Source organism: Sceloporus undulatus, chromosome 5 (assembly GCF_019175285.1).
Source record: "Sceloporus undulatus isolate JIND9_A2432 ecotype Alabama chromosome 5, SceUnd_v1.1, whole genome shotgun sequence".
Taxonomy (NCBI): Eukaryota; Metazoa; Chordata; class Lepidosauria; order Squamata; family Phrynosomatidae; genus Sceloporus; species Sceloporus undulatus.
Genome location: NC_056526.1, coordinates 118,406,711 through 118,428,596, shown reverse-complemented (window position 1 = coordinate 118,428,596; position 21,886 = coordinate 118,406,711). Strand labels below are relative to the sequence as shown.

General features: G+C 37.9%; 1 protein-coding gene across 4 annotated transcripts in view; it reads left to right on the top strand.

Moving 5' to 3' along the window:
• ATP8A1 (ATPase phospholipid transporting 8A1) overlaps positions 1–21,886 on the top strand; it is a 101,924-nt gene that overhangs the window by 60,587 nt on the left and 19,451 nt on the right. For all 4 annotated transcript variants that reach the window (XM_042467494.1, XM_042467496.1, XM_042467495.1 and 1 more), the window contains 11 exons: positions 2,252–2,336; positions 3,389–3,528; positions 4,646–4,784; positions 5,730–5,794; positions 7,848–8,020; positions 11,454–11,637; positions 11,734–11,844; positions 13,974–14,048; positions 14,149–14,271; positions 17,287–17,365; positions 21,565–21,626. In XM_042467494.1, coding sequence (XP_042323428.1) covers positions 2,252–2,336; positions 3,389–3,528; positions 4,646–4,784; positions 5,730–5,794; positions 7,848–8,020; positions 11,454–11,637; positions 11,734–11,844; positions 13,974–14,048; positions 14,149–14,271; positions 17,287–17,365; positions 21,565–21,626 — 1,236 coding nt within the window. The remainder of the gene's footprint in view (positions 1–2,251; positions 2,337–3,388; positions 3,529–4,645; positions 4,785–5,729; positions 5,795–7,847; positions 8,021–11,453; positions 11,638–11,733; positions 11,845–13,973; positions 14,049–14,148; positions 14,272–17,286; positions 17,366–21,564; positions 21,627–21,886) is intronic.

The window sequence follows — 21,886 nt, the reverse complement described above, 5'->3', positions numbered from 1 at the left end:
GTAGTTCCACCTACTCTATATATACCTCTAGCTTTCCCACTCTTTTTCTTCAGTTCCTTTTTGTCCGCCACACTAACAGCATCAAAGGAACTGATTCTTAGAATAGCTCTTCATTTCAAAATCAGCTTTAGATCTTGGTTTTGGCTTTGGATTTTGACTTCTCTACTCGGTATTGGCTTCAGCATTATGTTATTTCTGGTTTTTGACTCCTTTTGACCTCTGCTTTGTGATTTTCTTCACGGATGGCCTCCCAATCTATGTCTTTTAAGAGATGCAATGAGTGTGGTGCAAAAATCCCCTGGCAAGACAACCACTCTACCTGGGTGGGAGGCACAATACATAGACCTGCACCCACTGCAGGGCCTTTATGCCTCAGGACAGAAGAAAATCGGCTCTCCTACCTTCAATTGTTATTGTATGAGTGGGCCTTGAAACCTCATATGTCCCTGAGTGCTACTGTCTCAGTTTCTCTGCCATCTCCATCTCATAAAAGGCCTTTAACAATGGTTTCTGACCGTCAGGATGATGGTGGGCTCCTCAAGGTCAAGCCATAAGTTCTGAACAGATTAATTCTGCCTGCCATTCTGTGGATTGCATTCAAAGGTGCTTTCGGGTTCGATTGCTCTCCATCTTCATGCCTGAATACAAGCCTCGGACCTATCACATCAAGCCCGGGCTACCATGGAGGACATGCCCTCCAATGATTTCAGACTCTTTAATAAGGAAACAGATGAGAAGCTAGATTATAACCATAAAATGAAAACCACTGTGAAGAAATATAGGAACTCCTGTTGATGGGGTTGGCAGCGACCAGCCTATACTCAGTCTAGGTCATACAGCCCTTTGGGATCAAGGAGGCAAATGTTTCCCTCCCAATCTTCCTCCTCCTCTGGTAAATGCAATACCACCCAACCTCGGTACCGCCAGTCCTTCAAAAAGAAGGACAAACAAGGTAAAAAGCATCTGTGCCTTTCCACTTGTGAGCACTTCCTTCCCCAGCCTTTCTATGATTTTAGACGTTTCCAGTATCTCGATGCTTGGGCTGTCATAACATCTAATTTGTGAGTACTCACCATCATTGCTGAAGGATATGCCCTTGAGTTTGAAGAACTACCCCATCCGGGGACTTTACTACCCAACCATGTGCTAATTCTACACACAATAAATATCCAATTACAGCATGTTCTACATAGAAAACAGTGTTTTCTGTACAAGAATTCGTACTTCTGCACTGAAATAATATTTTGCATGTAGAAGTATTGTTTCCTACATAGATTTTGCACAAAACAACCATATGCACATTTTGCACAGAATAACTTCTGAATTGTAAATAGCCTTCAAAAACTGTGTGGTTTTCAAAGACTTTCTCACAGCAGGAAGAAAACTGCTGAAATTACTCATTGCTAACTTCAAGAAGAAACTTAGTAAAGAAATACATCACTAGAGTGAACTTAAAACTCAGGCAGGCTCATATGAGGAGATACAGTGTTTAAATATAATGTAGATCCAATTGGTACAGAACTTTCAGGTTATAACCAGCAGTTTAAATTATGTCTGGAAACACACCATTAGCCAGTGAAATTGTTTAAACAAGAGAGTTATGTGTTCTCTGTAACCAGCTCTGCTGCAGCATTTTGGAATTGCTGGATTGCACAACTGGTTGCCTCTAAGGAATATCATGGACCTATACAGTATGTGCAACAGTGGCATTTCCAGCTGGGTTGTCACCCAGTGTGTGGGGCTTCCAGGGGTTAGGGCTTATGAAGGTGGAGCCAAAAGTGCAGCCTCCCCCCCCCCTCCAGCTTCCAGGTCTATGGAGGACTTGGAAGGCAGCCTTTTTCTCTCTTTCCCATGCCTTCTGAGTCCTCACTGGACTCAGAAGGCAGGCTCCCTCCCCGCCCTTACCTTCTGAGTCCATGCTGGACCCGGAAGGCAGCTAGTGGAGGGCATCAGCAGCATAGTGGCCCTTCTCCTCTATCCTAGGGTTTCTCCCTGAGAGGAAGTCCTGGACAGAGCAACCTGGAAGGGCATGTGTGCGCTCCACCTGCCACAAAGGGGGTGGAGGGCCCAACCAGGTATCACCCCGCTTCTGGGTATCACCCGGTGCGGTCTTCACCCCAGTGATATACAAAGCATTATGCTCTGTCCCTTTGGTACATAACCATAGCCACATTCTTTTACCCACTCCCCCCCTTTTTTTTCAGTACTATTAAAAAGCAGTCATATCTTAGTATGTTATATGTCATTACAGGACACAGTAATTTATGATCGCCTGGCTGAAAATTCAAGATACAAGGAAATTACATTGAAACATTTGGAACTCTTTGCTACAGAAGGTGAGAACTGTTATTTAACATAATGACTGTAAATAGCCATTAAGATAATAATAACACAGTGAAAGTTTACCAATTGATGACTACTGTAAAATGCACATAATGCACATCATCATATAGTTAGTATGTTATAATCAAGTGGTTTTCTTTATGATGACTAAGAAATCTTTCCCATATTACTTGATTTTTTATATCATATCATCATATAAAGAAGACATACTATGTGAATAAGTACTATGTCTTTGATACAGCTCAAAATGTAAGCAGTGCTTTGTTTTTAATTGTATGTTATTTTTGTATTTTGTTAATAAATAAAAAAATGTAAGCAGTGACAATTTAAACATACAGTTATTCACTATATCTGAAGCAATGAGCTATTCTGTTACACCGGAGAGTTTTCTTTGTAAGTAGCAAACTGATGATAGCTGCATGTGATTATGAGTTCAGAGCTCTTCTCTGAGAGGTACATCATTTGTGTGTGATGGCAGGGTCACATTATTTTGATTTAATTATACCATATCATTTTTCATCAATTGTGCCAATTTGATTGATTTTATGTTCTAAGCAATTTTCCTTAAATGACCTTTATTTTTTATAATTAATTATTTTGTCCTGTGTTGTTCCAAACATTTTGCCTTTGTTCATTATTGTGCTACTTTTGGGCGAGTTGTGTGGTTAGAAAGCTATGGCATTTTCATGTGTTATCTGTCGATCTTTATCAAAATTGGATAGTATCAAGGGAAAACTGTGACAGCATTGAATCAAGAGTGCTGACATAAATATTTTTTTTAAAAAACTTCATGTCCACTCCACATGCTACTTTTTTATGTTTACCAGATATGTCTACCTCTCTCAATATCAGCATGTAATAGAATGGTTGCAGCTTTTGTGGATGATTCAGAAGTCATATATCTGTCCCAGTTCTTAATCCTGCTGCATATTCAGATTTTTTTAAAAGTTGTTTTTGTTTTTGCTTTGAGATGCCTTGTGAATCCAAAATTAAAAGGGATTATAAATGGATATTTATTGAACATTATTTGCATTTATTTCTTTAGGCTTGAGAACACTTTGTTTTGCTGTAGCTGAGATTTCAGAAAGTGACTATCAAGAGTGGCTAAGTGTTTATCAAAGAGCTGCAACTTCTGTACAGAACAGAGCACTAAAACTTGAAGAAAGTTATGAACTAATTGAAAAAGTAGGTAATGCTTGAATATATTCTTTTTGTATCATCATTTATTGAAATTTGCGCTAATAAAAAGTTGGCATGTATTACATTTACTATCAGAATTTGGAATTGACCAGATAGTTTTAAAAGAAAGACATTAGCTCTGAAGTGGTCTAATTTTATTTTGAGAAACAAAAATTTGGTGTGAACATTAAAGGTAGACATCTTCAGTTTTAAATGCTAAACATCATCAAATGAACAGAATTTTATATGCTTTGATGTCTGATCCTGGATGCTGTGGTTTTCATTTTTACCTGTATAAAAAGTATAACCCAGACAGCCCTGAGACAAGGATAAAGACTTTTGCAACCTAGGGAAGCCCATTCCTTGCCTTTATTCTTGAAAATATCACTACTGGCGAAAGACCCTACGTGTCTTTAAGATACTGTATTAATTTCCAGAAAAAGCCAGCAGATTTCCTTGTACAGTACTTCTCATTCATATGATATTAGTCTCGAAAAGAATAAGTTCAAGGAAAAATAGTAACAAGGATCAAAGGTAGTAGTCCTATAGCAACTCTATGAATGAGAGATCTCCAAGAGGTTCTGTTATTCTCCTTCAGCAGCTCATTTCAAATTAGTTGGTTTCCTTCCTATCAACTTTCTTCACTTCAAGATTTTGCCTCCATACACAGAAATCAGAAATATTATGATACAGATGTTTCTGACTTTGGTATTTGAGTATATATAGCTGCATGTTAAGATCTGTTGTAGTTCCAAGTGCTTGTGGGTGCAGTCCAGTAATGGCCAGAGACCAAGGCTAAAAATTGGACCAAAAATACTAGCATATTTTAACTTAAAGTTCTTACTGCCAGTAACTAATGATTAGAAGAAATATTTAAACTTTTTAGATTAGGAAAAGCCTCTTAAAAAAATGAATCATTGCCAAAGTGCAGTAGGATGAATTGTATGTTGCCATCTGGGTAATCGCTCAGGGGTTAATTTAACACCAGGGCTTGAAGTCCTCATCTCCACTTTAAGATATATTAACTCCAGTCCTTGTTCTTATATATTATTACTCTTGCAATGCCCTATTTGGGATCAATATTACAATTTTTAAGAGGTAATGCTCTGTGCTCTTTTCAAAGAATCTTCAATTACTTGGAGCTACAGCCATAGAAGATAAGTTACAAGACCAAGTGCCTGAAACAATAGAAACTCTCATGAAAGCAGATATCAAAATTTGGATCCTTACTGGAGACAAGCAAGAGACTGCTATTAACATAGGTAATGTAGTAAGCATAAGTCTGGTTGTAACATTTTTAACTGTCAAACAGTTTTTCTTTTAAATTGAAACAAAGATGTAAATTTGGTTAGGCTTTGGTGTTCATTTTTTTTTTTTTCCTAATTTAGTTCAAGATTCTTCCAGCATATCAGATATGCCAGGGTATTTTGATGTCCCAGGGTGTCAAAAGATTTTCACTTCTTAAATACACAGCAAGAGTCCTGCAGCTCCTAGCCATCGTCATCGCTTCTGCTGAGGTCACAACAGGGTGCCCAACCACGTGATCAACAAAGAGAGGGTCTCTCTACCTCCTCTTTGTGGATAGCATGGGCATCCCATTCTGACCTCACCAGAAATGATGGCTAGGCTCTTGCAGGAAGCTCCTTGCTCAACAAGACCACAGTGGCAGAGGCACAAAAAGGAGTAAGCCAGTGATGACACAGTGTCACCCAAAAGGCCGTATGGATATGTCTGGCCAGCATTATGTCAACCTGGGGCAGCTCTGGAGCATAATACACTGGATTAAGGAGGACAGTATATATATGACCATCAGAAGAGGGATTAAATAGTGTCTCTGCCTAGCTATAAAGTAAAATTGCTACCCATGCTACCTCAGAAAAAGATTGCTTGTAAAGATAAGGGACAGGGAGGCTTTTCATGACGGTTTTATTCTAAAGTCATACACACTTAGTTTTTCTAAACGGAGTTCCTGCATAGCTTCTATCACTGAATTGGCACATAATATCAAAGCTACTATACAGTAGTACATTTGGTATTTAGTTAGAGAAATTTGGGGCTCATTTGCATAGTAATTGAGAGAATACCAGAACTTCATTTCAGCACAATATTCTTATCTTTTAGTGAGGATACTGTGATATCGCTACTTGGTTCATACCTAGATACTAGTCCCCCTCTTTTGAGATATTGATGAATATTTCTTTTAATAGGACACTCATGTAAACTCTTAAGAAAGAACATGGGGCTACTTGTCATAAATGAAGGCTCTCTTGATGTAAGTATAATCTAATACTTCTATTGATGTCTATACGGTTTTGTCTGTAATGCTTACATTCTGCATACATTTAAAAGAAGTTCCTACTTTCCAGGAGCCCCATTTTATCTACTATGCAAAGTGTGGGAGGAGAGTAGTGGCCAAACTTCCCTTTTTGTACTATGGCTGATAGTCAAGAATATCATGGGATAGGCCAGGAGCAGCCCAAGACCAATCAGTATTGCTTGGTCCTGAGGCAGTCTTGAAGGGGATGGCTCTGGGAAGTATTTTAATCTGATTTGTTTCTGGGACATAGGAAGAAGTCCGTTGCATAACTTCAGCTATTGCTTCTCTGCTTTTCCTGCTCATGATTTCCTACTCATGCTTTTCATTGCTATGGATACAGTTTAACAGCTTGCTGAGGGAGGATTAATTAGAAATAATCTGAGAGTAGATACAATAAAGATGGGGATTGCCCCCCCACAAAGAGGATTAATGGTATATGGAAGTATAATTTCAACAGTTGAGCAAATCTTTCTGTACCCACCAGAGGGCACTATTGAGTTTTACAGAATTTCATTGATAAAGAAGCGTAAGGACCAGAAATGCGTACTTTAAAAAAAACCTTTAAAACAGGATTAATGTGGTAAATTATGCAAAATAAAGAAAGAATATAGAGAAATGGCTAATTAAAATGAGACCAAGTGTTATCTCAGTTACATGGTCTTGGGAAGTAATTATTATCTTAGATTCACCTTTCTTCTCCAATCTGGTATATAGGGAAAATACTTATAACACACCTTTCTCCCAAAATTACATCCAAGGCATCTTGCAATAGATTAAAAAAAACAATTTAAACAGTGATTACAAAAATTAAAAAAGAATTAAACATCACTACAGTCAGCCCTCCATATTCTACTCAACAAGTTTATTGATTAGTCAGCTGACCATATCAATAGAATACTTAATACAGTTACAAAATTACAGCATATAAAATACAAGATAAAAATATCAGAGTGTCCAAGTATAAATAATTATCCTGACTTTCATGATGGTTGTAAAGATTATTGAGGTAAGTATGAAGCACTTCAAACACTTAAACACTCTGTAATGGTATTATTATGGTACAGCCATTGCTGTAATATTATTAGTATTGTTGTTGGACAGATAAAAGTGTAAAGCAGCGCTTCTCAAGCTGTCACATATGGTGACTCACGTTTATTTTCTTCTAATGTCCCAAAGATTTGTACCATATTTGTGCCATGTTATTATCAAATGTATAGGTCTCCTGGAAATTGGTTGTGAAGTAGCAGCTGATGCACATGGATCGGCACTAATCCCCTGATTATCACTTTGAATAGCACTGATGTAAGGAAAGGGGAAAGAAATCCATCTCAGGAGAAAGCAGGATATAAAATAAATAAGATGGATGTACAATACATTAATTAAAATGCCAGAATTCTGTAGATTTCCATAAGCAGTAAAATGACATCTTTCTTATTAGTGAGATTCCTTTCTTCCTTCCTGTCCAGTGTGTTTCCCAGTATGGGACCCCTAGCAGTTTTAATGAATTAATTACTCTGGGAACCATTAAAGTGAAATGCTGTAGTTTATAACAAAGGGGAATTTGATCAGCACATGGGAACAAAAGATGCAAATGGATGCAAATACTGAGAAAATTTTAAATCAATTTGGCCCTCTCTATGCTGAATAGTAACATTCAGTGCAGCAGGGGAGGAGGAACGATGACAAGAGGAAAACAGTGGATATTAGCTATAAGGGAAACCAGATCACTTGGAAATGAACTAAGGTCTTAAAGATTACATACAGTGATAGAATAAAGTAACAATAGCAAGATTGCTCTAAACAGTATTTTATACTCCCTTCAGATACACATACACACACATACCACGACCTGTCTTCTATTGCCAACTGCAAAACTTGGACAGTTGCTTAACATTGATAGCTATACTAATAAAGTGGCATTGAAAACATTCAGTTAAATTAACTATTACATGCATGTAAAATTATTCAAAAGAAAGTAAAGTGCATTTTTGGTTATTATATTTTACAGGCAACAAGAGAGACATTAAGCCATCACTGCAGCATTCTTGGTGATGCTTTGAGAAAGGAAAATGATTTTGCTCTTATTATTGATGGTAAAACATTGAAGTATGCCTTGACATTTGGTGTAAGACAGTATTTTCTGGACTTGTCTCTGTCTTGTAAAGCTGTTATTTGTTGCAGGTAAACCTTTTTCTTCTTCAGTATAAAATATTAATACAATCTTGTGTAGTCTTTCTCTCCCAAAATATAAGACAACAGAACTTCTCTGAAGATGCCAGCCACAGATGCTAGTGAAACGTCAGAAAGAAACTCTGCTAGAACATGGCCACATAGCCCGAAAAACCCACAAAAAATTATGGATGCCAGCCATGAAAGCCTTCGACTTCACAACAGAACTTCTAATTGAGATTTCTCAAAAGTGGTCTAAAGAAAGGGGGGGAGGAAGCATATTTTAGCCAGGTTGTCATTTCGCTATCTTGGAACAAACATACCTGCCCTGTCTCTCCGTACCAATTGTTATCATAGTACCCTGGTTCCTTTGGACATCTTTGTCTCGAGGTGTCATTCTGGTGAGGTGGCTGTGTTTCTATTCGCTGCCTGCAGCCCTGATAAAACTTTTTGCATTCTTCCTGTGCTGCATGGGATTCCTTCCCCCAAAAGGGAAGCCTATGTTCTCCTGAGTCGCTATGCCCTGACATCACACTTGTTCAGGGATGTCTGATAGCTGCTACTATAGTAATCCCATTGCATTCCAGTTGTTCTTTTGCCATGTTTTTGGCAATGTGTGGTCTTTGTTACAGTCCTCTTGCAAATGGACTGTCTCTTTTTTTTTTTTTTTGATGGCCTGCTTTAACTTGTCCCTAGCCCTTTGAGACCAACATATAAAGCAGGATGATATCCCTTACATATCACATTGTGCTTCATTTACGCTCCTCACATCTATACATATGATAGGGGTTTTGTGGCACTATTGTATGGTCCCTAAAGCTCTTATGCTCATGCTGGCCATGATGCAATGGATTCAGATGCACCTATGGATGCTCCATCTAAACATTAGGAGGAACTTCCTGACAGCAAGATTTGTTCAATAATGCAACGCACCTTTTCCCAGTGTGGTGGCCATCTATCTTTGGAGATATTTGGGGCGAGGTTGTACGACCTTCTGTCAGGCTGCTTGATGTTCTATTCCTGCATGGCAAGGAGTTGGACTTCATGGCTTTGAGGTCTATTTCAACTCTATGATTTTTTGTTTCTTTGATTCCATGATTCATGCATAATTCCAGAAATTGTTACTGGTGTCCTTTTCCAGATCGATGCTGTCTAGACTTTCTCTGGATGGGATGGACTGTCCATACTTTCAAGTACTCATTTCTGGTGTGGACAATTCTTCCCTGGTTTCTTTTCTGATGGTACTTAGCCATCTCGTTACTGAACTCAGTTTTCGTTCGCTTCACTCTCTATGCAGAAAAGGACATTTAGTTGTTGGTGTACTTTTGGTTTCGAAGGATCTGTTTATTGATGTCACCCTATCTCATATAATGACCTCTAGTGGCTTTATCGTGTGACTGCTCCTATTTTACATTGAATATCCCTTTATCCTCACTTTTAAAGAGGGCTTGCTGAGCCCCTTGTTGATTACTGAAGCCATAACTTGCACACTTTCACATGGCTGCAGGGTTCTTTTGCCCTTCAGGTTGTGGTGTATTTTTCTTATTGGATCAAGAAGCAATTGTATAACATACCTTCTTGTTTTCAGTATTTTTCTACTAGTTCAGTACCACTTGCATTTGATATCTTCTTCTGCCTTCACATCACATACCTACTGGATAGCTTTCTGTTGGCGATCGCCATTGCTAGCAAACCTGTGCTTCTGCTTGTCTAGGCCAGAGTTTTCTTTTCTTGATGGTCTTGTTTCTGCCAAATGAATCACCCCTGGTGGCACAGGAGTTAAATGCTAGTACTGAAGGCACATAGCTATAAGTTCACAGCATTGTAAATTCAAGCCTAGAGTTACACCTTGCAGACTGCTCATAGGCTGCTTAGTTCACTGTGGAAACTCACACAGATCTCTTTTTGTATCCAGGTGTGCAATTCCAGTTTCTCTCATACACACACAGATATTTTAATATTTATTTTATTATGTTTTATATGCCTTTTTACCAAATGTGTGTTTCAAGCTGAAGATTTTATGGTTTAATGACTGCAAATAAAGATTATTTATTGCCTCCTGGCATTTTAGTCTGACCTAGGATTTAAGGTCAGTATTTCTTCCATCTAAATCTGCTATATCTGCCCACTTTTTGCCCAAAACCTTTTTTTTACTCACTTTAAAAGAAGTGACAGATATATGTTTGATGAACTGTAAAAATGTATTTGAAAAGAACAAAAAACCTTAGGCATACTGAGGCAATATTTCAGTCAGTCCATGTGCATTAGGAAACAGAGTTTCAAAGCAAATTATATCAAGATGGACTTTCCTGTGTTATGATGCTACTAATGTTCCTGGATCTCATCAGGTTATGGCACATTCAACAAGATTACATCCTTGGAAGAAATTTATACAGCATTAGCTTAGAGGGAACCAAATGCTTCCATTCAACTTTATGAGATAGATTATTTTCATTCATTAGAGGTGGCTTTGAGTAATAAAAATATGGGGTAGTAGTAATGATAGCACAGGTGTGGTGGCTTAGTGGTTAAGGTGCCAGTTCTGATGTTCGGAAGATCGGAAGGTTGGCAGTTCGAGGCCCGAGTGCTGCATGATGGGGTGAACTCCCCATCACTAGTCCCAGCTTCTACCAGTCTAGCAGTTTGAAGGCATGCAAATGCAAATAGATAAATAGGTACCACTTAAGTGGGAAGGTAACAGCATTCTGTGCAGTCATGCTGGCCACATGACCACCAGAGCAGTCCTCAGACAACGTTGGTTCTTTGGCTTAGAAATGGAGATGAGCACTGCCTCCTACAGTCAGTTATGACTAGACATACTACCTTTACCTTTACCTTTAGAAATGACAGCCACGCCTACAAAGTAATCAAAGGTTTGGGTATGTCCCATATGATCATGCATTGTTCCTTTGCATCATCCAGATGAGATATTGGTATTAACTGTGAAGAGCCATTCCTGGATGTGCAGAGGAGCAAGCCACCCCATCCTGGAGACTTGGCTGCAACAATTTTTACATAGGGGTGAGAACCAATTTTGGTTAATTTCTTTCATAAGCTTTTTCTGCTCTGTCTCTCTCATGACTACTTTTAACTTAAGGCAAAGATATATATAATGAAATAGAGAAGATAAGAGTGAATGGACAAAACAATATTTGAATAATTCTTGCCTCTGAAGCTACTGCAAGAGATACAAACCTTGTGATAATGAATTGCTCTTCTGCACATCCAGTATCTTATCCCTATCTTCTTGATTCTTGATTGTTTCAGTGCAGCTTTTAGAAGGTGCCTCCAAATCTTTCTTTGCAAATATTTGGATTTCAGAACTATGTGGTCAAGAAAAGCCAAAATGGCAATTTTGATTTCTTGTTTTACTTCTGCAAAAATATATATTTAATAATAATAATAAACTTGAAATGTGTCTCTCCCCCCCCCTCCATTTTCCTAGGGTTTCACCTCTTCAGAAGTCTGAAGTTGTGGAAATGGTTAAAAAACAAGTAAAGGTAGTAACATTAGCAATTGGTGATGGAGCAAATGATGTTAGTATGATACAAACAGCACATGTTGGTATTGGTATAAGTGGAAATGAAGGGCTACAAGCAGCTAATTCGTCAGATTATTCGATAGCTCAGGTAAACCTTTCTACTGATAAACAATATTTTTAAAATATCATTTTAAGGGCCTTATATAGCTCTATCTAAAGTGGTTTTTCCCATTATCACTTGTAGTTCAAGTATTTGAAGAATTTACTTTTGGTCCATGGTGCCTGGAACTACAGCAGAATTGCTAAATGCATCTTATACTGCTTCTACAAGAATATTGTCCTTTACATTATTGAGGTAATGCCAGAATAAATGTTTTTTAAAAAATTGCCAAACTGAAGAGTGTGCAATTCTTTACACTGTCAAAATGAATGCTGTATATCATTTAACGCATTCCTTTCCATTTTGATTTGTAAAACCCTATTCATTATGGTTGTACTGATTGATTACTAATGTGAAAAGCAATTAGCCATTATATTTGGTTGGATGGTTGGTTGGTTGGTTGGTTACATAAAATGAGTAGAATACATATAATAATTAAAACAAGACTTCTTGATTTCATAATATCAAGATATATATAAACAGGAAATTAGGCCTTGAAGTATTTAACCATACCTATTACTCCAAAAGATAAGAAATAAATTCCAGTGTTATATTTATCTTTATAATTTTTTTCTTTTCTTTTTTCCTTTTTGCCTGCTGATAGCAGTGCAGTTTATGTTCTTTGTTGTTTCAGTGACTCGCATATATGAATGTTCACAGAGCTATGATCAGAATACTATAGAACTGAGTAGAGGAGGGATCTTCACTCCTAAATTCTGCATGACAGTCAGACCCACTGATCACTGCTGGTCCCTAAGCAAAGGCCTTTCCAGCCACAACAAAACAAATCATAGCATCATAGAATAATAGAGTTGGAAGAGGCCGCAAGGGCCATCCAGTCCAACCCCCTGCCATGCAGGAAATCTCAATCAGAGCATCCCCGGCAGATGGCCATCCAGCCTCTGCTTAAAGACCTCCAAGGAAGGAGACTCCACTACACTCCAAGGGAGTGTGTTCCACTGTTGAACAGCCCTTACTGTCACGAAGTTCCTCCTAATGGTGGAATCTCTTTTCCTGGAGCTTGCATCCATTGTTCCTAATCTCTGGAGCAGCAGAAAATAAGCTTGCTCCCTCCTCAATATGACATCCCTACAAATATTTAAACAAAGCTATCATATCACCTCTTAACCTTCTCTTCTCCAGGTTAACATCCCCATCCCCCATAAATTATGGGATAATAATTTATGCTTGCCCACCTGGGAGCTACACCTCATCCACCCCTGGTCTAGAGAATGAACTGATTTGAATCCCAAGAGCAGTGGGACCTGACAAATCTTCCACTAGGTAGCAAAGGAGTTGGTGTTCTTTTAGAATGTTTGGTCATTTTTCAGTTCATTGTCAGCTTCTTTCCAGTTCCAAGACCAAAAATCCATAGACCTTTTTTGGGGGGGTAGTCACATTTTGAATTTTGAGAAAGCGTCATGTGGCCACGTTTAGAATTTAGACAAAATGCCATGGGTAGCCTCACAAAATGGTTGCCTTAAGGGCTGCCCATTCATAAAATGGTTCCTATCATTAAACTGCTGTCATAGAAAGGCAAACTAATGCAGATAAAAAGCCAGTAATGTGCCAAATAAAAGATAATGTTAAGTTATATATCAGACAGACAAAACTATTCCTTTGAACCCAAACAACTTTCAAAAGAGGAAAAAGTAGGTTCCCTATCTAACACAGAATACTCCCTCTCTCACTCATTCTCATTCCATATTACAAACAGAAGTACAGTACAAACATACATACTGCACCACTCTGTCCATACACAGACATGCAATCATGCACCATATTTATCCACAGCAATACATTGGTTCCTTCTCTACCACACTGTCTCAGTACCCTCCCCAGACAACTGATCAGCTGCACTCCTTTTCAGTCAAAAAAAGATTGCCTTGCACATTTTTCTGCTAGCCAAACAGGTCATGCTGCAGCCCTTTCCAACACTACACATCTCACCTTGAGTCACTCTGTTGCCCCACAGACTTACATAGTAGGGAGGGAGTAGCAGAATTAATTTCCTTACTCCTCCTTTTTTCTCATTTTTGCATTTTGTAAAAAAAAAAAATTTGAGAGGCTTAGTGCACAGCCTGACTTGTACTTTGCAAGGTGGCCTGCAGCATTCCTTCATTATGCCTATGCGACTAAGAAACATATTAGGCAGCTGCAAGCAAGACATATTGTTTTACAGTTGCACAAAGTAAAAAATAATAGTTGTCGTCTTTTTTAATACAAGTAAAACTGAAAATTTGTTCAAGTTTAGTAAAATATTGTAAGATTTAACTGCCAATATGTCTAAATAGAACTGAATATGTTCATCATCTGTTCTCCAGATATGGTTTGCATTTGTTAATGGATTTTCTGGACAAATTCTATTTGAAAGATGGTGCATAGGACTTTACAATGTGGTAAGGTTATTATGTTATTTCTTTTGATATTTTAAATTATTGTAAAATATTGAAATTCTTTATCAAACTAATCTTGTGGTATATTTTATTTATACATTAGATGTTTACAGCAATGCCCCCATTGACACTTGGAATATTTGAGAGATCCTGCCGCAAAGAAAATATGTTAAAATACCCTGAATTATACAAGACTTCTCAAAATGCCTTGGATTTTAATTCAAAGGTAGAAAAGATTTTGCTCAGTTTTAGTATTTATATTAGGTCTATGGGATTAAAAAGAGTGCTGTTAAAATTATGAATGAAACTTCTACATCACTGCCAGGCTATAGTAATTGAATATAATTACCAGGATCTAAATGTCTATGGAGATTATCAGATGGAAGGGAAAAGCTGGGAGTAAAAGGCACGTTCCTAGGAAGGTCGCACAATAGCACTGAAGATTTTCAGGCACTTTGCGCTTATCCAAGACTTAACCCATGAAGATCCAGGAATGTTCCAGCAACAAACCATTAATGGGGAAGTCCTGAGAATGTTTTGTTGCTGGAGCATTCCTGGAGCTTCATGGGTTAAGTCCTGAATAAGCACGACGTCGTTTTAAAATTGTCAGTGCAATCGCACAACTTTGCCAGGAGTATGCATTTTTCTTTCCCCATTTTTCCTCCATCTGGTAGTCTCTTATGTGTGGAAGCTATATCCACAGTGTGACTTTCCAGCCCTTCATTCAAACTACAGTCCTTTGTTCTCCTGAAAAGCTGTTCCTGAATATTGGGGAAACTCCAGAGCAAGATATTACTTGATGGAAAGTAGATGAAAGAGAATTTCATTGTACATCCTCGAGGTTGCAAAAGTATGTTCTGCTTACCCATAGGGCTAACTCTGGATCCAAACTTTTTATCAGTATAAATGATTTGCCTCCTTAATATTAATGCTTTTCTGGAAATACGTTTTAAACAAATATGAATGCCATGCATAAATCTTCCAAATTAAAACTGAAGTATGACCTAAAAATATTAAGGTGGAATAATTTTAGATTCCACACTTATTGTGGTTAGTCTGTATTCTGTAAATATTCTATCAATATTCATAATATTGTCTACATTCTGTAAAGCTACAGATACATTGAAACACTACATGAATACATAACTATTAATAAAAGTATTAATAAATAAGTTTGTACAGTAGCCCTTCCGTTTTTGCAGGGAATTCATTCTGGACCTCCCCACGTGAAAACAGAAAATCGCCTATTGTATTCGAGCCCCATTGGCTTGAATGGTGGCATGCCCCCCATTTTGTCCCCCTCCGTTTGCGAGGGATGTGCGTTCAAAGTCCACAAAAATGGAGGGGCAACTGTATATGCATGTAATCACAAGAATCAAATAATAGAACTCAGGTGCTTTCACCAGAATTATTAATATTATCCTAAATCTTACAGTTGGTTCTGTGTACTAAAACCTGTTAGGAAGTTTCCTCTAGTGTAAGTGTTTGGTGCCATAGAAACCTGGAGGAAGACAAGAAGTGAAAGAAGGTGACAGTTACCCTGGCACTGGAAAACTAATTAGATTGTTAGCTCTTGCCTGTAATTTTCACAGAAAGACATAACTAACATTTCTATTTGGCCTTGGTTTCATCAGACTGTATACAAATTCAAAATAAGAGTTCAAGAGGAATTAATATTTCATGACTGAACACCAGAGTTTTAAATTCTAGAAGAATTTCAAGACAGTATATAGCAAAAATATATTCAAAAGAACACACACACTTTTTTTTCAAATTTTACGTTTTAATTATTACATTAGCTTTTTTCTCACTTATCCATTGCCCCATAGACTCTATTAATCAAAACAGTCTTATAGAGTAAACCCATAAATTATATAGATCAAAATAATTATATATGAAATAACCATATTTCGTCTATAAGTCGTTGAACAAGTATGGATAGTTTAATATAGCAATTTCAGAATTTTCATTGAATTCAGATTAGAAGATTATATTGCTATAGTGTGTATGTTTTTTTTTTTAAAAAAAAGCTTTTTTCAAATGGTGTGAACATGTTCTGATCATGTCTGGTTTTAAGTACATATGGCTTGTTTATTTGATTGTGTTTATTTAAGTAGATTTTGTGTATAAATGGTTTTAAACTACATGTGAAGGCAGAATGGCTGAGACAGATTTGATGTGCAGAATATCTAGGATCATTCTTGCACTGAATGATGATGTGTATATTTGTTATGGTAAAAAGGGTCAGGGTTCATGGGGCCATGACGAGGGTTAAAGGATTAGCATGTAACAATAAGTATTGGTCAGGAAAATGGAAAAGCAGATCGAATTTTCTTGCACCCACCTGTGCTTTCTGTCAAATAAAACTTGTGGCAATGACACAGCAAGGAGGAGAGACAAAGGTTAATGAGTAACACAAGTTGAAAAATGTGCACAGTATTGTGGCGTAAATTGGATCATAAAACCTTATGTAGTTGGATAAAATAACAAAGAAGTTAAAGACGTGGTGGAACATTTTTTTGAGGCAGGCAACTTAATTTTTATTATTTGAACAACTTAAAAGTTTTTGTGGGCTTCAATTTAGCATAATAAAGATACTCTGTAAAAGATTACATAATATAGAACATAGTTGTTTTTTATAGGGTGTCCACAGCTCTTTTCTTACCTGGTTCTCATATAGTGCACAGAGTGCTGGATTTGAATATTTACATATATTAACTATATACACTTTTGAATGTAAGTTTTTAAATGTTTAGTAAAAAAAGAAACAATCATAGAAATGTGTGTTTAGTGAAGAAATCTGATGCACATTGACATCCCAATTTATTTGCTGTTTTAAAATTGAAATAGTTGTGTTAAATTATATCTCTGTCCTCTGTTCATTAGGAAAATAAAGCCACAAACATCTGGGGATAGTATTTATTACATCTTAATGTTAGCACTGCACATAGCAAAGGTTGTTTTTCATTGGGATTTGGCTTTTTAGTTTAACAGGCTTTTTTCCCATTTTTGTTAAAGAAATTAAAAGTGAAAGATCATGAACCTCTTTTGATAAACATAAAAATAAATAAATGACCCATTAAGAGCTGTGAGGCAGAAAATGCCTTGGTTATATTAGTTCTTGAAGGTGGCCTTTTGAAAAACACATTTTCTGAATCTTTCTAAAAGATAAAAAGAAGGTTAGAGTTCACAGAGTTAGTTTTATCACAAATGGTTCTCATGAATGTTTGTTTTCCTTTAGGTTTTCTGGGTTCATTGTTTAAATGGCCTCTTCCACTCAGTAATTCTGTTCTGGTTTCCACTAAAAGCCATCCAATATGGTAAGTAAATGAATGAAATACAAAACTGAAAAGTAATGTATATATTTAAAATGGCTGTGCCCAGAATTATACCTGGGCAAGGTCCATAATGTAACAGCTTAAATAACAATGTTTTGAATAACAGCTGTACTTGTTCTTTGTGTGTGTGTGTGTGGTTTTTTTTTTGTGTGTGTGTCATGAATTAAAATATTTTAAAATCAAATATATTGTAATTAGGGGTATGACAGTTATTTAATAACATAAAAACACATATGTGTTCTCCACAGTATGTGATTTGAGAGCCAGAGCTCTGATTAAGTGATAGAAATGAATTTGAAAGTACAGTCATCCCTCCATTTTCATGAGGGATCAGTTGCGGACCTCCCTGCAAAAATGGAAATTTGCAAATATTCAAGCCTCATTGGCTTGAATGGCAGCACACTCCTGTTTGCGGCTCTGTGCATGCACCGTGGGCACACAGGCCATTTCAACCCTTGCCGGTCCGTGACTCAAAGCTCATGAAAGTGGACTCAAAGCCCATGAAAATAGAGGGACAACTGTATTTCCAAATGAAGAGTATACAGGCCTCTACTTTTAAAATCTTTCATTATCTGCAGAGGATTAAATATATATATAAACTTTTAAAAAAAGATTAATAGGTCAAATGCTTCAGCCTTTCTACCAGTTTGTACTTGGAAGAGACAAATATTTCTGCAGAGTAAAAATTGTTGGTTTCAGTTCACGGGTAGGCAACAATCTTTTGTTTGTTTTACCACCAAATGTGGTAAATAAATTGAATAATTAAATAATAAGGTTCACTATCACTCCCAAAGTCTATGAGGGAACTGTCTGTACCGGGTCTCAGTACCAGTCATGAAGGCCAATCTCATTGGTACTAGCTGAAGACAAACAAGGAATGCAGCTCCACCACTCATATCTAGTTCAGCATCATAAAATCTGATCTGAAAACAAACTTTCCATAGTATACAGATGACTGCCAAGATTAAGAAAAAGAAGGATAAAAACAATGCAAAGTATAAGTACCGGAAACAGCTTTCATCAACTACAGTGACTAACAATAACTGCAGTTAGTATTGCAGTGACAGCAGATCTGACCTCAGTACCAGATCTTTCCATTCCAGCTCTTCTAGTCGTGATCAAGAGTCAGTTGGAAGAAGTTGTGCTCACTGTAGCTACTGATGTGAGTGGGGTAATGAAGAATATATTGGTCATGACATAAAACCAGTTATCATTACAGAGAACCCATTGCCTAATTTTGCTATGTGAAATGACATTCAAGGGTTAAACAGCTTTACCAACATCTTCACCATGCCCCTGTAGCTGTCCCTCTTCTACACACCACTGGAGATTATTTTCCATATATCACTGTGATACTCCAGGAAAATAGCAACATGCTTTGGGGTTGATTGAGATATCAATCGGACAAGATCTTCAATCTGAGAGGAATATTTCAAAACTCACCAAATGAGAATCATCAGACTTGAAAGAGACAATACCAAGAATGCTCCATGATGTCTTGTAAATGTCTCAAGTCAACTGAAGGAAACTGCCATATGCATATTTATTTATTTTTTTCTCCTGGAGAGTATTACCACCAATCATATTGACTTCATTGGTATTGATCCTGATATTACTAGAAGCTGATTTTGATCTCTAAAGAAAATTGTCTCCAGACTGCTGCTGTGCTTCTTTGAGGAACTAAAATATCATTAGAACTCTTACTGTGGTATGTAAATCTCCTGAGGTGGCATCTCCCTTAAGATAAAGAAAGCTCAAGCTGGTTATAGTTTCAGTACAGAAAACACTAGCACCAGTCCTATCACATTATTGGAGGCACTTGCTGGTAGAAAAGCCAGATATTCAATGGGCCTTTCCATTACAAGAAGGAGAAAGGGTTCAGGCTATCTCACAATGCTAATCAAATGAAAAGTATAATTCCAAATCCTCCTCTCCACAGTTCACTATTAATGTCTTCCCCAAAATATTTTGTAACAGATAACAAAATACAGTCTTTCCTGGCTTTTTCTTTATATCGACAGCTTAAGCAAAATGTTATCAGAGCCTGAAGTTGCGTTTTCTAGGTCCCTCTGAATCACTAACAAAGCTTTATGAACAGTTCTTATTTGATGCATTTTGAAGAAAACCTGCTTTGATTTAAACACCTCTTGAATCTTTCTGAATCACTCTAATTTGATTCTGGATCTGTTCAGATCTGAAGATCAATCCCTACTTGGAAGACTTCTTCAAAGCCATTTAGGTCAAAATACAGTGGGGCCTCGGTATCCATGGATTTGGTATCTGCACATTTCAGCATCCACAGACTGAAATTAAGATTTTGTTTTTATCTGTGATTGATGCCAGCCAGGCTGAGAAGCAGTCTCAGGGCAGGAAGGGAGATTGAGGTGGAAGGATTTGGGCACTAGGGATTAATTCTTCCTGCTTCTGGTGCAGTTTGACTCTAAAGGAGTAGCTGGCATGCTCCCAGGAAGAATGTAGGCATGGTGCTTTGGGTTTGCCTTCCCCTCCCATTTGGCTTATTGAAATCCCTGTCTCCTGTCTGATTGAAATCAATACCACAAAAGAGTTTAAAAAAGCAGTAAGTGTCTGGCTCTGGGCACTTGGCCTTGCCAGTGCTGCCTTTCAACCCTTCGTTCCCCCACTGTTTCTAACTGAAAGCAGTCCCATGAAGGAATTTAAAAGAGAGGAAGAAGCAATAAGGTCTGGGAGCCTGGCTTTGCCAGTGTTGCCTTCCAACCCCTGATCCACCCCATTTTTAATTGAAAGCAACCCCATGAAGTAGTTTAAAAGAGATCAAGAAGCAGTAAGTGCCTGCTCTAGTAGCTTGGCCTTGCTGGTGCTGCCTTCTAACCCCTGAGACTGAACTCAACCCCAAGAAGGAGGACACTGGGGGGATGTTGGAAGGCAGCACCGGTAAGGCCAAGCTCCCAGAGGTAGGCACTTACTGAGATAGGCACTTACTGCTTCTTGATCTCTTTTAAACTCCTTTGTAGGACTGATTTCAATCAGAAATCAATAAGCCAAGAGGGAAGGGAGCCATGCCCCAAGCTATGCCTTCATTCTTCCTGCGAGCATGCCAGCTGCCCCTTCAGAGCTAAATTGCAGCAGAAGCAGAAAGATGTTCCTGCCCTAAGACTGCTTCTCAGACTGGCTGCTACCTATCGCTGGTAAATTTAAATTTTAAATCTTGACTTAAGCATTCACAAAGGGTTTTTCTTTTTTATCCTGGAACCATCTCTCTGCAGATACTAAAGGGCCACTATATAATTGGTAAGGAACATATCCTGCCAGCTCTTAAAGAGCTACATGGAATGCCATCCATTTCCAACAACAAAACAGAATACTGGTAAAACTGTATTTTGTAAAATTATGGGTGTTTAGGTATCTTGACAACCACCTTCTCCCACATCAGTCTGCCCAAATGTTGGGAGTCTTCATGGGAGGGTTTCCTTTAGGTTCCTTTTTCTGATGTTAAGCACATAGTTCCCTGTGAAAGTGTCTTTTCAACTATGGCACCTCATGTGTGTGTGTAATGTTCATCTAGGGAGGTTTGCCTGGTGCCAATCCAGTCATTTTAACCCCTTTTATCTGCACAAGGCTTCTAGCATGTAATCTAACACAGTGCTACTCATAGCGGTACTCCCTGAACTGCTCCTTATCCCTAGCAAATTTCTAGGAAAGAAAAAACAGTTGTGGCTAATGGATGCGAATGCAGTACTGGTCCCTGGCACCTTGGAAAAAAATAATTGTTGCTCCTGCACATCAAATAGCCTGAGAAGCACTGATCCAGCTGGTTTTTGGTGATGATTTTTAGTGCTTTTACTGCATTTTGAGCTACATTTAATTGTTTCATTGTGCCAGTTTTTTTTAAATTGTTAATTGTACAGTTGTTTGTTTGTATTCCTAGCAGTAGACAGAGCAATCCAATTGTTTGGGGGTGGAAGGAATCCATAGTGGAGAAGCATCAGTTCCTGAGCCCTCTTGTGCTTGTGCTTTGTGTTGCCCAAGAACAAAAACTTAGGAGGGCTGCTTCCTTTTTTATGCTTTTGTCATCCTTCCTTAATTTTTACTCCTGTGGATTTCTTTTTCCTTAAGTTTTCCCTAAGGAACAAAGATATTTCACAGAAATTCTTTCCATAAATGATTGCAGTTGTAATATTTCCAATGATGTTATCTTGCAGATACTGTATTTGCCAGTGGTAGAACCTCAGACTACTTACTCTTGGGGAACACAGTATATACAGTAAGTATTGCTACTGTTATATTAGCTTATACAGTCGCCCCTCCAAATCCACGGACTTGAAATCCACTGACTTGAAAATCTCTGGAGGGTGACCGCCATTAACCTTAATGGGGCACATGCCCATGGTGCGTGCCCTGCATGCACACACCCCATTCAGGTCTATGGGGCTTGAATATGTGCAAGATTTGAAACTTGCGGGGAGGGGGGTCCAGGATGGATCCCCCACGAGTTCCAAGGGGCGACTATGTTCAAATCAGAAG